Source organism: Symphalangus syndactylus, chromosome 13 (assembly GCF_028878055.3).
Source record: "Symphalangus syndactylus isolate Jambi chromosome 13, NHGRI_mSymSyn1-v2.1_pri, whole genome shotgun sequence".
In the NCBI taxonomy this organism is placed as follows: Eukaryota; Metazoa; Chordata; class Mammalia; order Primates; family Hylobatidae; genus Symphalangus; species Symphalangus syndactylus.
This window is the reverse complement of record NC_072435.2, coordinates 90528394-90540452: the sequence shown is the minus strand read 5'-3', so window position 1 is coordinate 90540452 and position 12059 is coordinate 90528394. Positions and strand designations below refer to the sequence as shown.

Below are 12059 nucleotides of genomic sequence, written 5' to 3'. Positions count from 1 at the left end.
GTGTGTGCCACCATGCTTGACTAATTTTTTAATTTTTAATAGAGATGGGGTTTCACCATGTTTCCCAGGCTGGTCTTGAACTTCTGCACTCAAGCAATCTACATGCCTCGGCCTCCCAAAGTGCTGGGATTTACAAGCAGGAGCCACCTCACCCGGCCTACCTCATTTTTTAAATAGCTCTTTAGTTTTAAACCTAGGGATTAAGAAAAAGTAAACAAATTAAATAACTGTTTAGTAATTCATTATATGAATGTAACCCCAATTTATTTAACTGGTCTTTTTTTAATGGCCATTGAAGGAAGATCCCTTTAAAACTGCTTCTTTATGTTAAATCTTAATGAATGACTTTAAAGCCAATTCCATATAAAAGTTGCAAGCATATGGGTAGGTACTCTTCTATTTTAAAGAATTTTGCGTTCTATTTGTTTTTTAAACCATTTTCAGAGTTGTCTTGTGAAGACTGTATTTTAAATAGCAGCCTCAAGGTACTGATTATGATTTTGGTCTTATTTATTTATTTATTTATTTATGAGACAAGGTCTTGGTCCCTCACCTGCTGGAGTGCAGGGTCATAATCATGGCTCACGGCAGGCTCGACCTCTTGGGCTCAAGTGATCCTCCCACCTCAGCCTCCCAAGTAGCTAGGTAGCTAGGACCACAGGCACATACCACCATGCATTTTTTTTTTTTTTTTCATAGAAATGGGGTCTCTCCCTGTGTTGCCCAGTCTGGTCTCGAACTCCTAGGCCCAAGCAATCCCTCCCCACCCCGCACAGCCTCCCAAAGTGCTGGGATTACAGACATCAGTCACCACCCCTGGCCCTGATTATGTCTTTAGTCAGTAGCATACAATTCTAAGAATCCTCGTAATTACTGGGGGAAGGTGATAGTAATGGTATTTGCAAAGGTAGAGGTTGCTTCTGGAAAATTAAGCAGGCCTGTTTTTAAAAAGTATCCATCATTTGAAGCCTGGCATTTTACCCTAACAGAGTCACCCAGAGACAGTTTTAAACAGTTTCTGGTTTATATTTCAGGGAAGCTGGATATTTTTGTGTGATTTCTTTTTTTTGAAGCCATAGAACCCTAGCTTGTTAGTTTGAAAGGCTCAGTTGTTAAAACCTCTAAAACTTAAGAATGAAAAAATAAAACACTGATCGTGTACATTTTATGTTGTAAGTTTCTTTGTTTATTCATTTTTTCTTACCTTCCTTTAAGTAACAAACTCCTGTGGTACTATCCCTTTAAGTATTTTAGTGATTTTATTTATTTTTATTTTGTGAATATTAAAGAATTTAACTCAAAAAGTTTATACACTACATATATACATTATAGGATTTTAAAAACTGAAATCGAGATAATAAAATCATTAATTTTTAAATTAAAATTTGTCCTAACCTTTAATCAAGCAACCTCTCGAAGAGAAGATTAAAAATCAACATATTTGATACCTTTATAATACAAGGACATAAAAAAATTGATAGATGTCCTTTTCTTTCAGAGGGAAGGATTTCTGCTATTATACTTATTCAATAAAAACATCAGCATCCATAGCCTTACGTATTACTGAAGCATTGATGTTTCTTTTTCGTGAAAGCAGTTAGGAGTGGAGAAAGACCTACTAGTTGATCTGGTTTACCTACTTTACCTACCAGCACTCAGGAGTCACACTGGTTGAACTTGATATTTGTTCAGTCCTGTCACCTGGCTCTGCACATACTTAAAATAATTGTGCACAATCTTGTGTTTGAAAAACCTAAAAACATGACGTGAATACGTGATGGTTGCTTTTTGGAGGATGCAAATGGCCAACTATGCGTATTTCACAAGTCGTGCCATATTTCCAAACTCATTTTGGTGGTAGATCTCAAGAACATTACCTGAGTAAGGGATGGAGAAAATTCTAGAAGTGCTGTGTAATTGAGAAGACCTGAAAAGGAGAGTAAGAAGGATTTTTTAAATAGTTTTTTTTAGGCACGGTGGTTCATGCTGTCATCCCAGCACTTTGGGAGGCCAAGGCAGGAGGTTCACTTGAGGCCAGGAGTTCAAGAGCAGCCTGGGCAATGTAGGGAGAGACCCTGTCTCTACCAATAAATAAATAAATAAATAGTTTTTAAAGATTGATTTGATTCATGGTTTTACTGTGACAGTGGAATCTGCAGTCCTATAAGGGAGCTGAAGTAGCAGAAGGAAATGTTTCCTGGTAAAACAAAATAGAAATAATTTTTTTGGTGAAAATTGTGTACCAATTTTAGAGTTAGTGTGCTATAATAACTACTAAATAACTTGAAATTTATTTTGCTAATTTAAAACCCATAATGGTAGTTTTTTTCCCCTCATTCTGTGATAAATATGAAATGTGCCAAAGGAAACACATAATCACCAAGTCATAATGAGACAGCATTTGAAAAAAAATTATCACAACATCCTGAGGACAAGCAGGTTTCTGTTCAGTTTGGGCCAGGAGTAGAAAGAAGAGGAAGAGAAAGACCACAGAAGTTGAGATTTACATGTGGTGACTTGGAAATGAGAAAGAAACTTCTGAAGGTGAGGGAATTGGAAAGAACTTCTTTCTTCAAGCTTGGGAGGAATTACATGAAACATTCCTTGGTGAAGGGGCTCAGAATAAAACCACAGGCAAAAGAAGAAAAAGATAACTGGAATTTGTCAACAACAGAGAAGCCATTAACTCTACTTTTCCTTTCCTTCTCTTGGCCATCCTATCCCTTATCCCTTCTCCTTGCTGGAATTTTTAATTTAGTGGGGGCTCAGAAGGATGTTTTTTGGTGAACCTGGCAGTTGCTATGCTGGCTCATCATTGTACAGGTTTTCTGTTCCTAAAAACTCTTAGAGGAAATGGATTTAGTATTTTTAAAAAAGATAATTCCACTGGGTGTGGTGGCTCATGCCTGTAATCCCAGCATTTTGGGAGGCTGAGGCAGGCAGATCACCTGAGGCCAGGACTTCAAGACCAGCCTGGCCAACATGGTGAAACCCCGTCTCTACTAAAAATACAAAAATTAGCTGGGCATGGTGGCGTACACCTATAATCCCAGCTACTCAGGAGGCTGAGATGGGAGAATCGCTTGAACTAGGGAGGCGAGGTTGCAGTGAGCTGAGATCACGCCACTGCACTCCAGCCTGGGCGACAGAGTGAGACTCCATCTCAAAAAATAATAATAAAATAAATTAAAATTTTAAAAGATAATTCCTTCTAAAAGAGAAGGACTTCACTTTAGTTGTGACTTATTACCTGAAAGAAAAATTTGATATACTTCCAGTGGAGGATGTGCTGTAAATATAGAGAAACTAGCATATAGAAAAAAAATAACTTTTAAAAGGTGATGGCATCATGTAGTCTTCACTTCAGATGTGTAGATGGTAGCATGTGGAATTGAAGGAAAGTTACCCATCAGTAGGAATTTAAGTCTGGCTTTACTTGTTTGTCTTAATTCCAGTGCACTAGAAACAAACTGATTTTCTAGAAACTGGCTCCTTACAGAAGCAAATCTGACTTAGAGTGCCTGGGGAAGTAGAGCCCACTCTTTGTTCTGGTTGCTGTTGGAGTTTACTTTCCTTTTACTTCAGATATCAAATTATGAACTAACTAGGCAGAAAGACGTGGAGGAAGCCCTATGTCCTGTTCCTTTACCCCACAAAGCAGACAGCATTAGGATGTTATCATTCGGACAGTGGGAAGGAAATAAATAGAACTCCAAACTATACAATTGGCATCAGTAAGGAGTCCTTGTTTCATCATCAAAAATCTAAAATTGGCTGCATATGATGGCTCATGCCTGTAATCCCAGCACTTTGGCAAGACTGAGGTGGGAGGATCGCTTGAGCCTGGGAGTTTGAGATCAACCTGGGCAACACAGCAAGACCCTTGTCTATTTTTTCAAAAAAATAAATATATAAATCTAAAATTATCTAGGTAGATTCAGAAGCGACAACAGTTGTTTAGGAAAACAGAGTAATTGTTTTAGAAATGAACATGTAAAATGTGGATCCTAGATTTTGCTGCTAAACCATTATCTTTCCTTTAAAATCTGCTCCCTTGTTGTAGTATTTGTTTCAGTTCATGTCCCCCTCACTTTGCTGGTGACTTGGACTTGACACCTTGACATCTTCCAGAAGTTTCTCCTCCTCACCCCTTTACCCTAAGTCCTGGTGATTTTTTTTTTTTTTTTTGAGACAGAGTCTCACTCTGTTACCCAGGCTGGAGTGCAGTGACATAGTCTTGGCTCACTGCAACCTCCACCTCCCTGGTTCAAGCGATTCTCCTCCCTCAGCCTCCTGAGTACTGCAACCTCCGCCTCCTGAGTTCCAGTGATTCTCCTGCCTCAGTCCCCCAGTAGCTGGGATTACAGGCACATGCCACCGCACCCGGCTAAATTTTGTGTTTTTAGTAGAGACAGGTTTAGCTCTGTTGGCCAGGCTTGTCTCAAACTCCTGGGCTCAAGCCATCCACCCACTTTGGCCTCCCAAAGTGCTGGGATTACAGGCATGAGCCACCACACCCAGCCCTGATTTTTCTTCCTCTTAACATCCATCCCTTTCTCTCAATTCCTGATGTAGCCACCCTGGTTCAGGCCACCTGCACCATTAAAATTCAACACCTGTTGCTTTCTGAAATCATTTTCATTTATTTGGTGAAAAATTCTTGAGGGTCCGTTGTGTGTTGGGCTGTGTGGTGAGGATTCAGCTGGAAAACACAATTTCAATTTCCTTGTCTTTGGAAATTTACATTTTAATGAGGGAAACAAGTCTACCACCAAGTGCAGTTTAGTGAGATAGTTAAAGGATTCAGAAGAGACACCAAAATCTCTCCTTGTTTCATGGCATTGTGTTTTGATTCATGTAGTTTTAATATTTAAAGTTTTTTTCTTATTTTCAGATGTTCACTTTGTACTTTAATCCCTCTTCTATCCCTAATGGATGTGGCAACACCTAGTTACTATGTTCTTAATAATAGCCTTCCAAATGATGTTTGATCAAGAAACACCTTTCATCCCCTCTTCAGACAAAATAAACCTAATTTCTTTCTTTTTTTTTTTTTTTTTGAGACGGAGTCTCACTCTGTTGCCCAGGCTGGAGTGCAGTGGTGCAGCCTCGGCTCACTGCAAGCTCCGCCTCCCGGGTTCACGCCATTCTCTGCCTCAGCCTCCCTAGTAGCTGGGTAGCTGGGACTACAGGCGCCCTCCACCACGCCCGGCTAATATTTTGTGTTTTTAGTAGAGATGGGGTTTCACCGTGTTAGCCAGGATGGTCTCGATCTCCTGACCTCGTGATCTGCCCACCTCAGCTTCCCAAAGTGCTGGGATTACAGGTGTGAGCCACCGCGCCTGGCCAAATAAACCTAATTTCTTCATAGGTGCCACAGCCCTATTACTAACTATCTGAATCTATTACACTTAGGAGTCTAAAACAGTACCCAGATGGGCTGGTTCAAAAAGCCTTTTAGAGCAGAGCTTCTCACACATAGACTGGGATTTTGTTACAGCATGGATCCTGATTCGGTGGGTTGTGGGCGGCCTGAGCGTGTGTATTTCTGAGGAGCTTCCAGGTGATGCTGCTGCCGCTTGGAAATTGAACATGTGTTGTGTTAACAGGGTTTTAGAAGATATAAAGAGATAAGGAATTAAGATAAAAACAAGTGGTGGGGGTACCTTTTCTTCTAGCTATATGGGTGGATCCTATAGTCTGTCCACCCTGTTAACTCTCATTTGCTCTCACTAACCTCAGTCAACAATTAATTGTCCGGCGGGGTTGGCTCTTACCCCTGCACCCAGAGACAGTGAATCCTGCCACTGATCTAACCAGAAAGTTGCTATCCTCTATCCACCCCTTACCCCCGGGGAGTGAGTCTCCTGCATGTCTTGGGGAGCTGTGATAAAGTGTGCACCCACCTTACGAGGCTGTGATATGACTCCCAGAGGCCCCAGCCATTGAGTAATGGAAAAGCCCGTCTTTAGCAGTGAGAGGTGTTCCTTTTGGCACTGTGCCTCCAGCCAACTGGTTTGTGTAACAGTTGGGCTCCAGGAATGGCTTCTGAGGCAAGTCTGTATCCTACCATGTGTAATCAGGAACTGGCAGAAAATTTATCTTTAGCTTTTAAGATTCCCGTTAGAGATTCTCGTAACTTGTAACCTTGGCTGTTGAGTGACCTGCCTGTGACCCGCTGAAAGAGCCTGCCAGAGTGGAATGCAACTGTCTCCTTATTCTGCTTGAGTGTTTTTCCTGCTGATTGTCTGTGGATCTTTTACTGGCTCCACCTATATTCTTCTATTCTGCAGATATTCTTGTAGACTTACGACAGAAAAGCAGTTGCTACAGGCAATTGGCTCCTGAATCTTTACAGCCAATACTAGAAGGAATTCTTTTCATCTCTTCTTAGGGAACTTTCCTATGGAATTCCCCCCACAGATTGAATTGCAACAGTGGCTTTTAGATTCATGAGGTCTATGTTAAAACAAATGGAGGAACCTTGATGATATCAGTCTGGCAAGGAGGAATTGGTGAATGGCCTGGTTCTGTGGTTTTCCAAGTTTAGCTTGTATCAGAATCACCCAGAAAGCATTAAACAAGCTTACTTATTATTTGCTAGGCCCTGTGGCCCAGGTAGTTGTAATTGCTGGGCAAATTGCTGGGCCCCGTGCCCCTCGTAGTTCTAATGCAGCAGGTCTTGAGCATAATCTGAGAATTTGTAAAATTTCCTCTTCCTCCCCACGTCTTGTGAACAGAACAGTGATAACCATAGCAGGGTACATGTTCACAATTGCACCTGCACTGTTGATGGTAGTCACCATCATTATCCCCCAGTCCTCATAGATTTGTTACTTGGTTTTTGTTGTTGTTTTAAACACCAAGGCCTAAGGAAACAGCAACTCTTCTGGTATACCTGGCAGCCTTTTATGGTAAACCAGCGCACTTTCTGTAAAGCTTCTTAGTTTATTCTAGGAGTAGAGACCTGATCTTCTTTGGGAGGGATATATAGAAGCATAGGATGGGAGCAGCTGGGAAACTTGCTTCCCACCCACCTTCTTGTCATTAAAAATTCAAAAAATTAATTTGAGTTTTTGGCAGCTGAGACAGGGTGAAGGAAGGGAAAGTTGGCTGATCTGGGTCTTTTCATTCTTACAAATCCCTTAGATATATCTTGTTTGCGTTATGAAGAAAAGATGTTGATTTGGTTTTTGTTTTGCTAGCACTCCTTATTATTGAAGGTGACTAATACCTGCTTTCTGTTGAATGCAGTTCAGGAGCATCCCAGGAGGAACAGAATGATCTTGGTCTTGGTGACCTTCCCTCTGATGAGGAGGAAGTCATCAACAGTTCTGATGAAGATGATGTCAGCTCTGAGTCAAGTAAAGGAGAGCCTGACCCACTGGAAGATAAACAGGTATATTTTGGTACTTAATTGCTTCTTGACCTCTCCCTATGCTTGGGAATGATATTTGTCTGCATGATAGGCACAGAAACCCTCGTGAGTTTTCTTAAAACTTATAAAACTCTTTTGAAATTTAAACTCAATTCCTGCTATAATGTGGCACCTAAAATATTCTCGTTACCAAGTATGTATCACTTAGAGATTACTTAGTGATTTTTGAGAAATTATTATTTTGAGACAGTCTTGCTCTGTTACCCAGGCTGGAGTGCAATGGCGCCATCTCAGCTCACTGCAACCTTCGCCTCCTGGGTTCAAGCCATCCTCCTGCCTCAGCATCCCAAGTGCCTGGCATTACAGACACCTGCCACCACACCTGGCTAGTTTTTGTGGGTTTTTTTTTTTTTTTTTTGAGACAGAGTCTCTCTCTGTCGCCCAGGCCGGAGTGCAGTGGCGCGACCTCAGCTCACTGCAAGCTCTTCCTCCCAGGAATTTTTGTGTTTTTAGTAGAGACAGGATTTCATTATGTTGGCCAGGCTGGCCTCGAACTCCTGACCTCAAGTGATCCACACGCCTCAGCCTCCCAAAGTGCTGGGATTACAGGCATGAGCCGTGGTGCCAGGCAAAGAAATTCTTTTTCCTAATGTCCAATGGCTTGCTTTTTGATAAGAAACCCACCCCCCTCCCTTAGAATTGTTCCCTGTATTGCTACCAATTTTTTGTAGATTTTTTTGAAATAAAGGAATTATATGCATTTTAAACTCAAATTATTTTGGGAAAGAATAAAGATGGCTGTTAATAGTACATCATCATTTGCTTTGAAATAATCCAGTGTGTGTATGAGTTTGGGGGGAGCACAGCATACATGAAGATTGTCCATGTGTTCAGAGTTGTTTAAGATGCATGAGGGCCGGGCACGGTGGCTCATGCCTGTAATCTGAGCACTTTGGGAGGCCGAGGTGGGCTGATCGTGAGGTTAGGAGATTGAGACCATCCTGGCTAACGTGGTGAAACCCCATCTCTACTAAAAATACAAAAAATTAGCCAAGCATGGTGGTGGGCACCTGTAGTCCCAGCCACTCGGGAGGCTGAGGCAGGAGAATGGTGTGAACCCGGGAGGTGGAGCTTGCAGTGAGCCGAGATCACGCCACTGCACTCCAGCCTGGGTGACAGAGTGAGACTCCGTCTCAAAAAAAAAATAATAAATAAATAAAGATGCATGATGCAGGGGTTCATTATAATGTCTCTCTAGTTTGGCATGAATATATTTATCTCTTTCATTTGAAACCACATTTTTTAAGAGATGTTATTAAAGGGAAAAAGTTAGTACATCAACAATGTCCCCAGGAATGTTACAGCAATATGGAATTTGAAAAGATCCACACAGCATAGCAAGCCATGGAGAAAATTCATGTGCCATAATTTCACCTAATTCCTGTGTCATAATTTTATCAATCTATTATCCTTCCTGTTTAATATTTTTGCTCTGTTTAAATTTATTTTCAGCCTTAAGTGAATGGCTCACGTGCAGCAGTCTGAATTTAAGTCCCAGATCCACCAGCTATGATCTGGTCAACTTTGGCCAATTATTTAACCTTTTGGGACTAAAGGGTGCTGTTTTATAGGTAAAAAAAGAATAATACTCATAGAATAGTGAAGATAAAATAATTTGATACATGGAAAGCATTAGAATATTGATCGGCACATAATAGCTCAGTGATCATTTATTTATAACTAGCCAGACTTCATTTCTGTGCTGTGAAGTATTAAATCATGGTGTTAGGAATAACCACTATAAATCACTTAGGCTAGTGAATTTGTAAAACCCCTAAGACAGATGAGTGACTCTCTTCTTAAAGACCCACAGCAGTCAGCAATGTATAGATTTTACTTTGACTATCAAGTAATTCCTTTTGTGTCTTACTGGTGTCTGTCTTGCTTTAATTTGAAAGCTCATTTTCCATGTTGCAGCTTCATGGACATAGATTCTACAAATATTTATAGAATTCGCACTATGTTCCAGGTACCACTGGTATTTACTAGAGATAAGCAGTACTCAGGTTCTAAGCTTCTATGTAGCCCACGTTCTTTTCTTTTGAGATGGAGTTTCGCTCTTGTTGCCCAGGCTGGAGTACAATGGCACGATCTCGGCTCACTGCAACCTCTGCCTCCCGGGTTCAAGTGATCCTCCTGCCTCAGCCTCCTGAGGAGCTGGAATTACAGGCACCCATCACCATACCCAGCTAATTTTTATATTTTTAGTAGAGACGGGATTTCACTGTGTTGGCCAGGCTGGTCTCAAACACCTGACCTCAGGTGATCCACACACCTCGGGCCTCCCAAAGTGCTGAGACTGCAGGCGTGAGCCACCATGCCCGGCCTAGCTATGTTCTAACAGGGTAAGAGGAACCTACGTGCTTAATCATAATCAGGAAGAACTTCAGAGTGTTACAGGCTATGAAGGAAACAAATCAGAGTGATGTGCTACAAACGCAGGAGGCTACTTTGGGAAAAAGCCTCTTAGAAAATGATATTTGCCTGGGATTTAAATGACTGGAAAGAACCAAAGCCTGTGAAGAATTTGAGGAAGAACATTCAAATTGTCTTTTTTTTGAGACGGAGTCTTTCTGTGTCGCCCAGGCTGGAGTGCAATGGCGCTATCTCAGCTTACTGCAACCTCCACCTTCCAGGTTCAAGTGATTCTCCTGCCTCAGCCTCCTGAGTAGCTGGGATTATGGGCACCCACCACCACACCTGGCTAATTTTTGCATTTTTAGTAGAGAAGGGGTTTCACCACGTTGGCCAGGCTGGTCTCAAACTCCTGACCTCAGGTGATCCACCAGCTTCGGCCTCCCAAAGTGCTGGGATTACAGGCGTGAGCCACCGCACTCGGCCTCAAATTGTCTTCTTGAGGGCCATAATTAAATCAATCTTGACTTTCTTTGAAAAGCAACTCCAAGTTTTTTCTTTTCCTAGCAGACATTCTTTTCTATTGTTTTGGTCTAGTTGTTTGTTTTGCGTGAATCTTTTCCCATTTCTTTCCATACTTCTTGGAGCACTGACCAAAATTGGTTTCCACATTCTATCAGGGATCTCACTGATACATCGTATAAAGGAAGGATTAATCTTTAACCCAGCAGTGTTATGTCTGTTTCCAACACATCCTGTGATAACACCACCTGGTTGACTCATTCATTTTGTGGGCAGTGGAGACTCCCGAGGTTCCTTCCTCTGCGTTTGTGCCTGCCTTTCCTTTCCCTTCCTGTATTTATATTATTGTTTTATGTTATTAGTTGTGCTATATTGCAGTAGCCCTGTTAAATTTTTATCTTTTTTTTTTTAAAAAAGGACTATTTCTTTGGTTAATCGTGGACATTGTTTTTAGTGAAACAGAGTACATTAATTTTTTTCATCATCTCAAGCATTTACCAAGCCTTTATGTGATTGTGTTACAGACATTCCCATTATACTCTTATTTTATTTATTTATTTTTTTGAGACGGAGTTCACTCTTGTTGCCCAGGCCGGAGTGCAATGGCACGATCTCGGCTCACCGCAACCTCCACCTCCCAGGTTCAAGCGCTTCTCCTGCCTCAGCCTCCTGAGTAGCTGGGATTACAGGCATGCACCACTATGCCCGGCTAATTTTGTATTTTTAGTAGAGACAGGGTTTCTCCATATTGGTCAGGCTGGTCTTGAACTCCCGACCTCAGGTGATCCGCCCACCTTGGCCTGCTAAAGTGCTAGGATTACAGGCGTGAGCCACTGCACCCAGCTATACTCTTATTTTAAAATGTACGATAAATTGTTGTTGGCTGTAATAACTCTGTTGTGCTGTCAACTACTAGATTTTGTTCATTCTATCTAACTGTGTTTTTGTACCCATTCAATATTCCCAATACCCTCCACCCCGATTATGGACATTGAACATTTTTTACCTGATGCCACTAGTACTAATAATTTCCCTCCTTTAGAATTCTCAGCCATGCTAATGAATTTTCTCTTTCTGTCTCTTCATTTGAGACAACAATAGCAATAATAGAATAGTCTCTTTCTTTCTAGACACTTGTTAATCCGTCTGGCCACAGGCTGGTGAATGCCTTTTTCTTAAGTAATTTGCTTTCATAGTGGTAAGAACACAGTCTTTGGAGTCAGATTGCCTGGGTTCCCACCACTTACTAGCTCTGTGATCTTGAACAACTTACTTAATTTTACTTTGCCTTAGTTTCCCCATCTGTAAAAAGAGGAGAAAAAAAGTGGACACTTGACTTTATTTTCTAAGATTGTTGTGATTATTAAGTGATTATACACTGTTTAGAACAGGGCTTAACACAAAGTGAATGCTTAGTAGATTTTTACCTATTATTGATTTTTTTTTTTTTTTTTAAGATGAAGTTTCACTCTTGTCTCCCAGGCTGGAGTGCAGTGCTATGATCTTGGTTCACTGCAACCTCCGCTTCCAGGGTTCAAGTGATTCTCTTGCCTGAGCCTCCTGAGTAGCTGGGATTACAGGCATGCGCCAACACACCCAGATGATTTTGTATTTTTAGTAGAGATGGAGTTTCTCCATGTTGGTCAGGCTGGTCTCGAACTCCTGACCTCAGGTTATCTGCCCACATTGGCCTCCCAAAGTGCCAGGATTACAGGCGTGAGCCACCGCGCCTGGCTGCTATTAT

The 12059-nt window shown here is 41.4% G+C and overlaps 1 protein-coding gene across 1 annotated transcript in view; it reads left to right on the top strand.

The window, feature by feature from the left end:
- FGD6 (FYVE, RhoGEF and PH domain containing 6) overlaps positions 1 to 12059 on the top strand; it is a 139825-nt gene that overhangs the window by 38775 nt on the left and 88991 nt on the right. The window contains exon 3 of the mRNA XM_055238380.2: positions 7255 to 7399. Coding sequence (XP_055094355.1) covers positions 7255 to 7399 — 145 coding nt within the window. The remainder of the gene's footprint in view (positions 1 to 7254; positions 7400 to 12059) is intronic.